The sequence below is a fragment of the Lepidochelys olivacea genome, assembly GCF_965140295.1.
Source record: "Lepidochelys olivacea isolate rLepOli2 genome assembly, chromosome: 19".
In the NCBI taxonomy this organism is placed as follows: Eukaryota; Metazoa; Chordata; order Testudines; family Cheloniidae; genus Lepidochelys; species Lepidochelys olivacea.
Window position 1 is genome coordinate 10,625,907 of NC_140429.1, and position 15,395 is coordinate 10,641,301.

Below are 15,395 nucleotides of genomic sequence, written 5' to 3' on the forward strand. Positions count from 1 at the left end.
GACTTATAAACTCTCTTAAGAGTCCTGGTTTGTCTCCTCAACACGAAGCACTTCTAGCACTAGGCTCTAACTTACTACACCCTACAACATCAGCTGTCTTGTACCCAGGACAGGCACTAATCCTAGTCATAGTTGTTTTTGACATAGGCAAACCTCTTCTAGTTAAGTCTGATGGCCTGACTTCTTCCTATGACATTTGTGGCTGCAGTAAGTTCCTTAGAAACTAGTAAGCGAATTGTCACACTGCAGTCTGGCGCTCCCAAAACAGATTACAAATCTTTGAGAGTTTGTCTTCCCATTGGTACAAATTCAGTCGTCCCCCCTCGCCCCCATACACCACTCTTCAACTCTGTCTTCCTCTCCCCACTAAATCTCCCACCCACAACCTCCCTAAGTAGGCACTCCAGCTGTTCCTTTTGTAATCCTTTGTTAAATAGGCTGAAAGTATTTTGCACATTCACCCAAATGCAAGATGCTTCTCAAAGGGAGGTAGGCAATGAAAGCGTATCTTCCCTGCTTCCCCCAAGGATCTGTGCACATGATTCTCAGCCTAGCCAAGAGCTTTTGAAACAAAGTCACCTTTCCTTGTGTGCAGCAGTATCTCTGCGTTAGCCTCTAAGGCTGAGCTGCTATTGTATCCAGTTGTAAATTATTATTTTTCCCAACAAGCTAGAGCATGCCTTTCTTTCCTGGAGGTGCCTGTCTGAGGTGTGGGTAGGGGTGTCTGAAATGGAAAGCTGCTTGCATCAGAACAAGTTGTGTGGGGTGCTTGCTATGTCCTTCTCTCATAATAGTCCTTGATAAGTCTGCAGTTTGTGTAACATTCTCTTCCCTTCTTTGCACAGGGTCACTCTGGATGTGTCAACTGTCTAGAATGGAATGAGAAAGGAGAGTAAGTATGTGTCTCGATTCAGGGATGAACAGACTGATAGCCCAAGCTCTCCCATGAGTGGGCTGAGGATCATCTTATCATAAGGGGCCACTTCCTCTTCCCAGTGAAGTAAATGAGGGCTCAGGCTAAAGGTTTTGAACTATAAATCCAGATTTTGGAAATGAAGCTTATTTTGTTGGCTGCATCTGGAAATGCTCCTCTTGTGAGTTGGTAAAACTCACAAGAGTTTTGAGTGTGTGAGCAGTGGGGGAGGTTTAGATTGGATATTAGGAAAAACTTTTTCACTAAGAGGGTGGTGAAACACTGGAATGGGTTACCTAGGGAGGTGGTAGAATCTCCTTCCTTAGAGGTTTTTAAGGTCAGGCTTGACAAAGCCCTGGCTGGGATGATTTAACTGGGAATTGGTCCTGCTTTGAGCAGGGGGTTGGACTAGATGACCTTCTGGGGTCCCTTCCAACCCTGATATTCTATGATTCTAAAAGAAACAGGCTGGATGGCAAGTGAAGGATCCTCTTCCATAGAGGACTAGAGTACCATCCACTTAACTCGGGTTGTGGCACAGTGGATCTTTGGGATTTGTAGCCTTATATGGGGCTGGGGCGGGGGATTTTTTTTTTCTTTCCCTATGCTGTAGTCTGAGTGCTTCTCTGGTGGGGAAGTAGAGGGTAGAAGAGTCCCTGTCTCCATTTGATAACTTTCTGCTCTGCACTATCATACGCTAAAGCATTTGTGTTTAATAACTAGCACAAGTGAAGTAAACCATATCCACCTGGGAAATGTAAGGGAGAGTCTCTGCTGTGTTTGAGCCAATTACCAACCAATTGCCTACATTCTGTCCTCTGGTCCTTGCCCAAATCCATAAGTCAATGGGAGTTTCATGTACTTGAGGGAGGAATTTGGCTCCAAAGCAGTAGTTCTCAGGCTGAAGGTCATGGCATCTGTTGGCACCACCATCTGATCACCTGTTTCATGCCTCTTCCACTGAAGTAGACCAGTTCTGCCACTTGTGACTGCTTCTCCTGGCACACACGCGTGTGCACTCATAGGCACCAACTTCTCCTGGCGCTGGTGGGTGCTCGTGCCCCTCAGCCCACCCCATTCCAACCCCTTCCCCATCCCCGCCCTGCCTCCTCCCCTGGACGGGCCGCGTTCCCCCTCCTCCCTCCCTCCCTCCCACAGTTCCTCCCGGCAAGCAATGGGAGGAGAAGCGGGGAAGGTGCTCTCAGGAGAGGAGGTGGAGGCGAGATGAGATGAGGTAAGCTGGGGCAGGGTGGGGAGCTGCTGGTAGGTGCAGAGCACCCACCAATTTTTCCCTGTGGGTGCTCCAGCCCTGGAACACCCACGGAGTCAGCGCCTATGCACACACTTATGAATCACTGCATGGATTCTGGTGTGGGGCACATTTGAGGACCAGTTGTGAATGACAGGATGTGGGCTTACAGGATGAGTGGCTGAGCAGCTAATCATAGCTGGGAATGGAGCAATGCTTGTAGCGCTCTCCCCTCTTGGTTTTTTTCAGCTTGCTGGCATCTGGCTCCGATGACCAGCACACCATTGTCTGGGATCCCCTGCATCACAAGAAGCTTCTTTCTATGCACACTGGGCATACTGCAAATATCTTCTCTGTCAAGGTGAGTGAGGCCCCAGGTGTGTGCGTTTGAAAACGAGAGGTATAAAGAGGGCACGGTTGGATGGGGCTCCATGTTTGACTTGCATGAAAATAACTTGTTTAAATGTTGCTGGGGAATATTTTTCCATAAGCAAGTTCTCCAAAGAGTACTAAATGTAAAGACTTTCAGTATTAGGAAAAGTTATATTAGATGTAGTAGTCTGCGTCTGTCTATGCAATTCTCTGATTTTGGCCACATATCCATATGAATACTGGCAGTGGTGGTTATATCAATCCAGGTGGGGAAAAAATGCCGTAGAGAGAATTGCATTGTATGTCAAATTGTTAGAGACTTGTACAGCAAGCAGATGCAAGGAACGTACGTAATTACAGAAGGTTACTCCCACATGCATAGAGAAAGGATGATCCAGTGGTTAGGGTGCTAGTCTGGGACTCAGGAGACCTATGTTCAGTTCCCTGCTCCAGCACAGACATTCTGTGGGGCCTTGGGCAAATGATTTAGTCTCTCGAGAGTGCCTCAGTTTCTCCATTTTACAGATGGGGATAATAGCATTTCCTTACCTCAGTGCGGGTGCTGTGAGGAATAAAGATCGAGAGGTGCTCCATTATTACATTAGTGAGCACCATATAAGAACCTTACATAGCTCTCTGGCCACGTGGCTTTGATTGCTACTCTGCTGCTGTTGGGAGTGGCTTACATCTTCCTGTGAAATGTAAGAGAAGTCTTTAAATGGAGGAAGAATTTGTTTTCAAACAGTCCCTCCTTACTGAAGGAAAACTGGAGACTGGTCACTTGTGTCATGCTGAGCACAAGCAGTGTAGCCAGAGTTGGGACTGCATGCAGAGCCCTACAATCTAGACTCAGTCTTGCCTTCTCCGTAAATGCTGCAAGAAGGCAAGAGTTGCTTTGCCTGTTGCAAATAAGAATGACCTGCTATCAGACAAGCTTTGATTTCCCAGCCGGGAGCTCCTGTTTATTGCATTATTGCCTGTAGTGATCCAAGCTCTTTCAGGATGTAACTAGCTACAGCAGCTTGTTGCAAAGGGAGATGCAGCAGCAGCTAGGCTATAACTAAGGGTGGATGACTGTAAATGGCAGTTGAAATGTCTGAAGCTCGTCGAGGTTTGAATCTCTGTTCTTCCTTCCTTGGGGAGGGATAGCTCAGTGGTTTGAGCAATGGCCTGCTAAACCCGGGGTTGTGAGTTCAATCCTTGAGGGGGCCATTTAGGGATCGGGGCAAAAATTGGGGATTGGTCCTGCTTTGAGCAGAGGGTTGGACTAGATGACCTGCTGAGGTCCCTTCCAACCCTGATATTCTATGATTCCACAGTTCTTGCCACATTCAGGGGATCGGATCCTCCTCACAGGAGCTGCCGACTCCAAGGTGCATGTTCATGACTTGACTGTCAAGGAAACCATCCACATGTTTGGTGACCACACGAACAGGGTCAAGCGTATTGCCACGGCTCCTATGTGGCCCAACACTTTCTGGAGCGCAGCAGAGGATGGGCTAATCAGGTAAAAAGCTTTGGTGCTTGTTCAGGGGAGTAGCTCTTGGTGCTGTGAGAGACCTTTTATCAGACTAGTCTTGCTTGAGTGGTCACTGACACCCTTAGTTCACTCAGTTCCCTGCCCCTTCCTGTTGGGTTGGCACGGTTCAGTTAATAAATGAAGGGGAACTTTGGTTCACTGGCTTGACTATTACAGACCTTGTCTGTCTGCTTCTTGTGACTTTATTTATTATTTGTATTGCCATAGCGCCTAGGAGCCCTAGTCACTGACCAGGACCCCATTGTGGTAGGCGCTGTACTCAGAACAAAAAGTTGGTCCTGCCCCACAGAGATTACAATCTAAGTATAAGACAGATGGATACGGACAGGGATGGAGGGGGTACAAGGAAGCCGTGAGGCAATATTGGTGATAGGACAGTGGTCTCAGCACATCAGCCGCTAATGGTTATCAAGTTTTTGGTAGGCCTCGTGGCAAAGGAGAGTTTTGAGGAGGGATTTGAAGAGTGGCTAATGAGGTAGCTTCTTGGATGTTTCTGGGGAACTCCTCCCAAACATGAGGGGCAACGCAGGATGGGAAACTGCAAAAGTTATTTGAAAAGTTAACAACTGGGTAATGGAGGCTGGTATTGTGGGCCAATTGGTGGTGAGTGTTGACAGCTCAATGGTGAATGAGAGAGAAGTGGGGTGGGGATTGATTGAGAAGAACCTTGAAAGTGAAGATACTCGGGGCTTGTTTACACTGGCACTTTATAGTGCTGCAACTTTCTCCCACAGGTGTGGAAAAAACACCCTCTTGAGTGATGCAAGTTTCAGCGCTGTAATGTGTCAATATAGACAGTGCACCAGTGCTGGGAGCTACGCCCCTCATGGAGGTGGCTTTTTTTTTTTTTAAGAGCACTGGGAGCGCTCTCTCCCAGTGCTGTGCCGTGACTACACAAGCCACGTTAAAGCCCTTGGCTTATGTTTTGAGTTAAAGAAAGGGGAGGCAGTGGAGGGATGCAGAGAGGGGTGATATGACTGGCTAAGAAAATTTATCTTTGCAGCGGCATTCTGAATGGACATGAGTGGGGCAAGGTTGCATTTGTCAAGGGCAGCAAGAAGGATGAGCACTCGGAATCGAGTTTTAGCTGTGTGGATATGAGAGGCCATATCTTAGATTTTTAATATTTTATATTACTGTAGTGCCGAGAGGCCAACAGGTTAAGGCCCTGTTGTGTTAGGAGCTGTACACATATATAGTGAGAAAATTCCTGCCCCAAAGAGCTTGGTCTAGTCTCTCTCTCTCTCCCCCCTTCCCCCCCCCAAAAAAAACAACAAAAACCTGAATGGTTCAGCTTGAAATAAAGGGCATCTTTTCATAAATAGAGGAAATGAGGAGGGCATTTCCTGTTACAGAAAATGAGAGATGAGAAAAGAACAGTCCTATCTCCATCAGAAGGAGCAGAGGAAGGCAGATGCAATTCCCTGTGAGATTCCTCTCCAGAACCCTCATTAAGACTCTAGAACAACTAAAGATACTACCCTCAAAGAATTTATTTATTCCAGGCTTAATACTGGACCCTGGGTGTGTGGTAGATCAAGACTCGGAGTTCTTGTTGGTGCTAAATAAATTCCCATGTAATACAGACTTGTCAGTGGAAAATGTTGGTTATTCTGGTGTCAAGGCTTAGCTCATAAAATCAAGGAGCTCCCAGTAGACCTGGGACACTAGAAGCATTAGTGTGACTGGAGGGGAAGGGTGTCCTCTTTCCTCCTCAGACACCATCCAGTCCTCTGTAAAATCTAGGTCACTATTTAGCAGGAATAACATGGCAGTATCTGAATTCTTCCTCTGCTTTCCATGGTGATCAAGCTAAACTCCCTTCTGTTGCTATGTTGGTTCTTCCTGGGCACTGGTTAACTAACTCTCTCTCCCTTCTGCCTTGTAGACAGTATGATCTGCGAGAGAACAATAAACGCTCAGAAGTCCTGATAGACCTGACTGAATACTGTGGGCAGCTGGTGGAGGCCAAGTGCCTCACTGTCAACCCCCAGGATAACAATTACCTAGCGGTGGGAGCCAGTGGGCCCTTCGTACGGCTCTATGACATACGCATGATCCACAACCACAGGTAATGGCCACCATCACTCGTAGGACCTTCTCGACAGGGAAGTGAGTAACACGAGACCTGAAAGAGGCCTTGCATGGTGGGAATGGGGCATCCAGAGGAGCTGGCGATCATCCTTCTCAGCTGTGCAATGGTACTAAGTTTTCTTCCCCCAGCATCCTTTACATACAGGTAAGTGGAACTGCCTAGCACTCTTGTGGTGACTTGGGGCAGGTTTGCAATTGCTCAACTGTCCCACCTTCTTTCTTTGCAAGTAAGAAAGTATATCTCAGGGCAGGTTGAACTCAGGCAGTTAATTGTTTTTAATCATAAAACCACTTTCCTTTCTGGCTAGAAAAAGCATGAAGCAGAATCCCTCGGCGGGAGTCCACACGTTCTGTGACCGGCAGAAACCCCTTCCGGATGGTGCAGCACAGTACTATGTGGCAGGTACAACTACTGTCCTGATATGACCATTATTTCTATCTGGCAGTGTCTAGGAGCTAGGGCAGCAGTGGGCAAACTATGGCCTGCAGGCCACATCCAGCCCACCGGCTGATTTAATCCGGCCCTCAAGGTCCTGCTGGGGAGCAGGATCTGATCAGGGTTCGCTGCACGTGCCATAGCTCCGCACGGCTCCCAGAAGTAGTGGCATGTCCCCCCTCTGGCTCCTACGTTTAGGGACAGCCAAGGGGCTCTGTGCAGTGCCCCAGCCCCAAGTGTCACCCCCACAGCTCCCATTGGCCAGGAACTATGGCCAGTGGAAGCTGCAGAGGTGGCACCTGCGAATGCGGCAGTGTGCAGAGCCGCCTGGCGGCACCTCCACACAGGAGCCGGGGGGGAGACATGCTACTGCTTCCGGGAGCTGCTTGAGGTAAGCGCCACCCAGAGCCTGCACTCTGAGCCCCTCCCATGCCCCAACCACCTGCCCCAGCCTAGAGCCCCCTCCCGCAACTTGAACTCCTCATTTCTGGCCCTACCCCAGAGCCCTCACCACCTCCTGTACCCCAACCCCAATTTTGTGAGCATTCATGGCCTGCCATACAATTTCCATACCCAGATGTATCCCTCAGGCCAAAAAGTTTGCCCACCCTTGAACCAGGGTCACTGATCAAATGCAGCACCAGAAAAAACCCAGTCCCTGCCCAAGAGAGCTTACAGTCTGTTGCATGTGCCTCCAGGCCTCACCGGTTATTATATTATGAAAACCAGGATTGTCCTGCTCTGCTTTCCTGCAAGGCTATAAAATACTGATACATTAATTAACCCGGGGGGGGGGGACGACTGGATAAATGTAGATCCCCCTCTCATTTCTGGGTTGAGTTCACACCTGACATAGATTGCTAAAGAACTTGGTCTACCGATGTATGTTGGCTGGCCTACATCACAGCTGTCCCCTTGTCTGCTTCATTGCGGAGTCAAGAACTGAATAAACCACAGAGACTATAAACTCTCCTCGAGGGGGAAGCATTTGTGTTCCAATGTGAGGGGAAACTTGGCCTCATTCAGTACCTGTCTTGTGGGCACCTGTTTTTCTGTGCCCTTCACTAGCACTAATCACTCTTTTTTTCCCCCAAAGACCCTAATATAGATTGGTCTGAACCACCGCACTGAAACAGAGGTGAATGCTACAAGTCTGACTGGAAAACCAGTCCATTAAAAAGGATCAGAATTGTACCCTGGAAAGCCTTATTTATAATAAGGCCCCACCATAGGGTCCCTTTAATGTTCTTAATCCTCCTGTGTTGGCCATTCAGTCCTTGTCTGGTCTATCTGAAGCAAGAGAACCCATGAGTGGGCTGAGCAATTAATGCACAATGTGTTCAAGAAGCCTGTATTCTGCTGTGCCAATGAGCCAAGTCACGGAAACATTATTAGAGAACTGAAAAATAATGACGTTCAAATGGAGTCTTCCACTGGAGTCAGCCACTGGAATTCATAGATCACTGGAGCTTCAGGATATTCTCACTGAAGCAGTGTTTGGCTGCCTTTTGGATCCTAGCTGGATTGCAAACACCAGTCTTCAGGGGCTGATTCCTTTATACCTGGGCATAGTCATGCAAAAGGGCTTCTTTAAGTTTTGAGGGCAAGTCTTCCTGCCTTGAGTAAGAGCCCCTCAGAGACTGATGTAAAGACTTATTATATACAGCAATAGAAAACTGGGAAATAGCTTGGAATGTGACTGCATTTCATTCATGTGCTCTATTTCAGCAGTCTCCCTCAACACATGATGGCCAGTGTGGAGCAGAAGATATTGAGGGCTACCAGTTAAGCAAGTAAACTGTCTTTCTCCTCTGCAGGGCACCTCCCAGTGAAGCTACCGGACTACAACAACCGGCTGAGAGTTCTAGTCGCCACGTACGTCACCTTCAGTCCAGATGGCACGGAGCTGTTGGTCAATATGGGAGGGGAACAGGTAGGATGCTAACTGAAGTTCAGGAATAAGAGCTTTACATAAGACTGTATTAGCTGGGTCATGATGTCTTGACTCACCCATATATTATTCTACAGAGTTTATCATGCCTTGAGCAATTCGTGTGTGTCTGTAATACACTTTGATTCAAGTGGCTGTTGTGTCAGGGATGTAATTGTTACACTCTTACATCAGAGGTCAGCGTAATGTTAAATTTGAGTAGCATTTTCACTCTGGTTTTGCAGTTGACATTTGCTTATCGGGAAGAGCTGCAGAAATTGTTTCATGACTGACCTGGGAATGAGTTGCTTTAGGAAACCTGCACGAATTCCTATACTGACACCTCTGGCTAGTTCTATAGTAGAATCTAGTGGAGGAAGAGCTGTCTTTTCCTAAAAGAAAAGGAGTACTTGTGAGCTGTAGCTCACGAAAGCTTATGCTCAAATAAATTGGTTAGTCTCTAAGGTGCCACAAGTCCTCCTTTTTCTTTTTGGGAATACAAACTAACACGGCTGTTACTCTTTTCCTGTAGAGACAATGGCTTGCACCTGGGATGTTTGACAGGTTTCAGTCTAAGCATTAGGTCTTTGTAAAGCCTATTGTGAATCTCTTCCTGGTAGAAATCAACTGCAAATCGAGGGCTGGTTTAGTTTGCAGTGAGATATGTAAATCCTGTTGGCAGAGCTACTTCTAAGGGTTAGAGGGAACTTTCCTTGTGGGCAGGTTATTCCATAGCCATTCTCAGCACCTTCCTCTGAAGCATCTGATGTCACTTTGAGAGAGTGTATTGGGCTAGATGGACCTTGAGTCTGATCTGGGCTGGCAGTTCTTATGCCAAGGCACTCTTGCTCAAGGGCTTTGTGGGACAGAATTCTGGGCTTCTCTAGAAGAAGGGAGTCTTCCTTTTGCTTATAGATGGTTTTCCCTCAGTCTAGTGTGACCCACTTGCTTCCCATTCTCCACTGCTAATTGTTTACAATCAGGTCATGAACCCAAGGACAAAAATGGTTCAGTAACCTGTTTGTACAGGCTGAAGTAAAATTTGTAGGTTGTGTGTGCAGTGGGTTGTTTTTGTTCGTTTTTTTTAACCCTATTAACATTGTAACTGGAACTTTTGCCTTTACTAACGATTCAGTCACCGGTCAATTCTTGCTTACGTAGTATGTTTGGTATCAAGGGGGCTTTATCGCCCTTAGTTCAGTAGTACAGATGTCTCATTTCTCAGCACCGTTCTTTCTGAACCTCTTACCTTGTCCCAGTGCTGGTACTGCTGCCCGTTGTCTCCTTGCTGTGTGTGTGTGTGTGTGAATAACATTCTACCAAACTCAGAAATACCGTAGATGGAAAGCAAAGCAGTTGGCTGGGTGGGTGTTCTATCCTGCTCATCGCCATGGTGTCACTGGCTGTGCGTTCAGTCCTTGATGTCTCTCTCTCCCATTGCCTTGTAGGTCTACTTGTTTGACCTGACTTACAAACAGCGGCCGTACACTTTTCTCCTGCCAAAGAAGTGCCACTCTTCAGGGGGTAAGTGTGCTGCTGTATGGGAAGTGAGAGCAAAGCCCAGTGCGATTCCGCTTTCCAGCGTGAAATCTGAGCTGAGTGGGAACTAGAAAAGTGAGTGAGGGCAGCACAGTAGCAAGGCTATTTCTGCAGTGCTGTTAATGCTCTGACTTCCAAAACCCTTCAACCGAGCCATAAAACAGGTGTCTCAGGGTAGAAGGAACTGAAATACCAAAAAGGTGGGGGGGGGGGAAAGGGGTTCTTAAAACTGTGCATAAGGAGTAAGGGAGGATTTAACGGCTTCAAACAATATCAATATGAGACTGCTGGTCTTCCTTTTCTTCCCTACCCAAAGGTACCTCAAACAACTGAGCTGTGGTGCCTGGAGAGTGGAGAGACTGAATCGTCTCATTCCTTAGCACTACCGCCTGCCCTCTGCTGCACTTGTAACAAACCAACTCCACCCTGTCAGGGAACAGAAAATTGAGGCAAAGGCTATGCTATGGCAGACTGCCAGGAGAGGGCACCTATACATGTGGTGGAATGCCTGTGTGTGTGTTTTCCCCTCCCCCCCCTACCTTTTGGCAGTCCTGGGGCAGTCTATACTGTGGCATGGAGCCTTCCCAGCCTTGTTTAACCTCCATACTAGTAGGGGTGTTGGTCGGTCTCACACTCTCTCCTGTGACATCAGTTGGTTGCTGCTCCTGTATGCAACTAAACTACTCAGGCAAGTTGGCCAGGGAGCAGAAACTAAAAGAGGATCATTTAGTACTAAGGTAACCCTTAGGACTGCTAGCCAAGCAGAAAACATCTGCGGAGAGGACCGCTAGAAGTGAGTGCAGGACTGGGAGCTAGGCAATCATGAGGTCTAATCCAAGTTCAGACATAAAGTCCCCTCTGCAACTTTAGTGATGTCCCTCCCTAGCTCATTTTCCCTACCCCTAATGTGAGGCAAGTGTTCTTCTTTCTGTATTTGTGATAGCTTCTAAAATGGGAAGGTGAAGAGTTAAAAGCATCAGGTGTGGTGGTGGTGGCTGTTTTGCTTTTTGCTTCCAAAGGGTTAATGGTGATGAGACTTTATCTCATGCCTTAAAAGGATCTGAAAGCAAACATCCCTAGACAGGAGCCCAGACTGGATTCCAATCCCCTTGCTTTCTTCTGTTGCTTCTCACTCAACATCCACCTTCCTTAGCTCTACAATGTTTTGCTTTAACTTAATTTCAGTGTGTCCTAGTCACTTATTAAAAAGGTAAGGATGTCTGGGGGTGGGGGGTGTAGTTCAGTGCAGCTGACGTAGCCATTCTATAAACTTAAAACCTCTACTAACCTGAGGAAAATACAGTGGGTCATGGCTTGTGCCCAGGCCCAGTCTGTTGAAGGTAATACTGAATGCCCTTCGCATGGTCTTCCATTTTCTGTGGGAATGGGGAGGCGGGAGAAGATTGGAGAAGCTGTAGGTGTATTCAGCTTTCTTGCTTGGGAGATCTGTTGTGATGGATCCTGCAGAGTATTTGTAGCTGATGTCCGAGGGGGTCAGCCAACCCTGCCAAATGTGTATATCTCCACATACTTTGAAGTAGGAACCAGACTCACTGAAGTCCGTGGAGTTGTAGCTACTTACCTCTGGTATGAATTGGGCTCCTGCTAGCCTGACTTTGTGTTGGTGGAATAGAAAGCCCAACCCCACAGAGGAGAGTCTGTGTAATCCGTTGCAGGATTTTACTCTTCAATTTACTGAGTTTTTTACAACCCCCCAGAAGTTCAGAATGGAAAGACATCAACCAATGGAGTGTCAAATGGCATCCATCTCCACAGCAACGGATTCAGATTGTCTGAGGGAAGAACACATATCAGGTGAGGTGACAAATTCGTTTGGATGAGGTGCCCCTCTGTGCCCTGTGCTCCCAGTGAGACCTGAAGCTGCTGACTGAGGTGTGAAGTGGAATTCTTCTTCACTTACTAACGCAAAGATTACCCATGAAGCTTTGTTCTGGGATTCCCTTAGCTGCTGGTAGTAAATGGACTGCAAACTGGAGCTAGGTTAGGCCAAGAGCATGATGGGGAAATCCTGGCTATCAGGATCTTTCTTCTTTTATGGTTGTGTTGAATTATTGCTGATTAAATCCACAACTGCCTGTCATGCGTGGAAACTGACCTCCTTTACTTATCCATAGCACAGTCTCTCCTTCTAAGCTGAAGGGAGTGCCTTTGGGGGGGTGGAGAAAAAGATGACTGTCTCCATGCCCCATGGTGCCCTTCTCCCCTTTGCTGGCAAAGGGATCCATTGTGATCTGGGCACCTGTTGGCTGTGAGATGATTTGACAGCCTCCGTTCACAGATCCCAGGACAGCCCTTGGATGGTCATGACTCAGTCGTGATCATCTTGGCCTGGATTTGAACTGGTGACTGGGTTGAATGGCTCTTTGCCATTACCAGCATCTACTCTACTTCTCCCTTTTTAAAAGGACTAAGTGTAGTTGGGGAAGCAGAGGCAGACGTGAAGTTGAACACGTCTGGTTTTTTGGGGGTTCCGCTAGCTTAAGGTGCTAATTCATCAGAAATCTTTGAAATGTCAAGAGACTTAGTGCAGCCATGTGAGCTAGCTTATTTGACTCTTTAAAAAATTGTGTAACTGAATGCAGATTTAAAACCAATTTAAGAGAAATATGGTTTACACCACACAACCTGTGGAACTTGCCGCTGCAAGGTATCTCTGAAGCAAAGAGATACGAGTAGAATTCAGTGAAGAGTTAAGCGCTTCACACAGATAATAAAAGCACCTATTGTTACATTACTTAGTGTTAAAAAAGATGGGAGTTTTCATGCACCAGGGCATAAGCCAACTCCTAGCTAACAGGGCTTCTAAGGAAACTTCCCTAAGATCAGGTTATTCCATTATGTGGCTTCTTGTACCTTTTGTGAAGCATCTGGTATTGGCCACTGTCGGATATTGGACAAGATGGACCCTTAGTATGACTGGGGTGGGCTCTATTCCTTTGTTTTTCAGTGTAATGGAATTCTTCTATTAGACTTTCAACAATTTGGTCTAGTTAAATCTCTTCAGTGTTACCATAGTGATTGTAACCCCACACCTGTCTATCCCTGCAGTCCCCAGATTGAGCTGCCTCCATATCTGGAAAAAATTAAACAGCAAGCCAATGAGGCATTTGCATGCCAGCAGTGGACTCAAGCCATCCAGCTGTACAGCAGAGCAGTTCAGAAAGCACCTAACAACGCCATGCTGTATGGAAACAGAGCCGCTGCCTACATGAAGCGCAAGTGGTAAGTAAGCTGGACTCCTTTTGTGGAAGGCTAACAAAATGAGTGTGCGCTGTCAAACGTAGCGTACCACAGGGTTTGGGCATCAGTACTGCTAAGTATACAAAGTTATGGGCTCCAGACTTGGGTGTGACCCCACAAGTTCCTTTCTCTTGGGCCCCATTGCTTGGGCTCCTAGCCACATTTGTGCAGAGTGGGGCTCATCTAATAGGATAAAACCTACTGAAGGATATTGTGAAATGTAGAATGGCAGAACTGTGTATGTTAGAGACTGGTTACAGATGGTGTCTGGTCATGAGATGCTGTTAATAACTCACTTCATTGCTCGCTGATACACTCTCTGTAGCTTTCCGTTTCTTTATAACGTTAGAAAAAGTCTGTAAAAAACCAATGTCTCTCAAGCAGCATCTGTAGCTCTGTGATCTGGTATAGGGAATGTTCCAGTGAAAGGGCTTATAGACATTCATCCCCTGATGAGGTAGAGGTTCTACTGCTCATCTGGTTCAATCCTTGTTACGTTCCTGAAAGCCTAAGACTCCCTGCAGGTCGGTTGTAACTGCTCCTACTGCTAGCTTAATCCAAATCACCACCACTGGCAGAGCACCTCTAGTGTGAGGTGTATTAATTCTCATACTACCTGGACTAGCCATGTCCTGCCATACTAGAAACTACCTGGGATCCTTTCAGTAACACTGCAGGATTATGGTTAATTTTTGGGCGCTGTCGAAGGCTGCGTCTGGCACACTGCTGAATGCATACTGCTAGCATCTGCAACAGTTAATGTCCCTTCTGACAACAGCCAGAGCTGCTCACACAAAATATGGCAAAGCTGTTTTAGGCGCATGTGTGCATGCGCGTGCTCACTCTCTCTCATAGAATCTCAGGGTTGGAAGGGACCTCGGGAGGTCATCGAGTCCAACCCCTGCTCAAAGCAGGACCAATCCCCAATTAAATCATCCCAGCCAGGGCTTTGTCAAGCCTGACCTTAAAAACTTCTAAGGAAGGAGATTCCTCTACCTCCCTAGGTAATGCATTCCAGTGTTTCACCACCCTCCTAGTGAAAAAGTTTTTCCTAATATCCAACCTAAATCTCCCCCACTGCAACTTGAGACCATTACTCCTCGTTCTGTCGTCAGCTACCACTGAGAACAATCTAGAACCATCCTCTTTTTGGAACCCCCTTTCAGGTAGTTGAAAGCAGCTATCAAATCCCCCCTCATTCTTCTCTTCCGTAGACTAAACATCCCCAGTTCCCTCAGCCTCTCCTTATAACTCATGTGTTCCAGTCCCCCAATCATTTTTGTTGCCCTCTGCTGGACTCTTTCCAATTTTTCCACATCCTTCTTGCAGTGTGAGGCCCAAAACTGGACACAGTACTCCAGATGAGGCCTCACGAGTGTCGAACAGAGGGGAACGATCACGTCCCTTGATCTGTTGGCAGTGCCCCTATTTATACATCCCAAAATGCCATTGGCCTTCTTGGCAACAAGGGCACACTGTTGACTCATATCCAGCTTCTCGTCCACTGTAACCCCTAGGTCCTTTTCTGCCGAACTGCTGCCAAGCCATTTGGTCCCTAGTCTGTAGCGGTGCATTGCATTCTTCCGTCCTAAGTGCAGGACTCTGCACTTGTCCTTGTTGAACCTCATTGTTTGGCCCAATCCTCCAATTTGTCTAGGTCCCTCTGTATCCTATCCCTACCCTCCAGCGTATTTACCTCTCCTCCCAGTTTAGTGTCCTCTGCAAACTTGCTGAGGGTGCAATCCACACCATCCTCCAGATTATTTATGAAGATATTGAACAAAACCAGCCCCAGGACCGACCCTTGGGGCACTCCACTGGATACCGGCTGCCAACTAGACATGGAGCCATTGATCACTACCCGTTGAGCCCAACAATCTAGCCAGCTTTCTATCCACCTTTATAGTCCATTCATCCAGCCCATATTTCTTTAACTTACTGGCAAGAATACTGTGGGAGACCATGTCAAAAGCTTTGCTAAAGTCCAGGAACAACACGTCCACTGCTTTCCCCTCATCCACAGAGCCAGTTATCTCGTCATAGAAGGCAATTAGATTAGTC

The 15,395-nt window shown here is 47.2% G+C and overlaps 1 protein-coding gene across 3 annotated transcripts in view; it reads left to right on the forward strand.

The window, feature by feature from the left end:
• The window catches only part of WDTC1 (WD and tetratricopeptide repeats 1), a 47,086-nt gene that overhangs the window by 18,993 nt on the left and 12,698 nt on the right, over positions 1-15,395 (forward strand). For all 3 annotated transcript variants that reach the window (XM_084652245.1, XM_084652244.1, XM_084652246.1), the window contains 9 exons: positions 846-892; positions 2,412-2,523; positions 3,854-4,041; positions 5,963-6,145; positions 6,477-6,571; positions 8,422-8,537; positions 9,983-10,058; positions 11,792-11,888; positions 13,143-13,316. In XM_084652245.1, the coding sequence (XP_084508371.1) occupies positions 846-892; positions 2,412-2,523; positions 3,854-4,041; positions 5,963-6,145; positions 6,477-6,571; positions 8,422-8,537; positions 9,983-10,058; positions 11,792-11,888; positions 13,143-13,316 (1,088 nt within the window). The remainder of the gene's footprint in view (positions 1-845; positions 893-2,411; positions 2,524-3,853; positions 4,042-5,962; positions 6,146-6,476; positions 6,572-8,421; positions 8,538-9,982; positions 10,059-11,791; positions 11,889-13,142; positions 13,317-15,395) is intronic.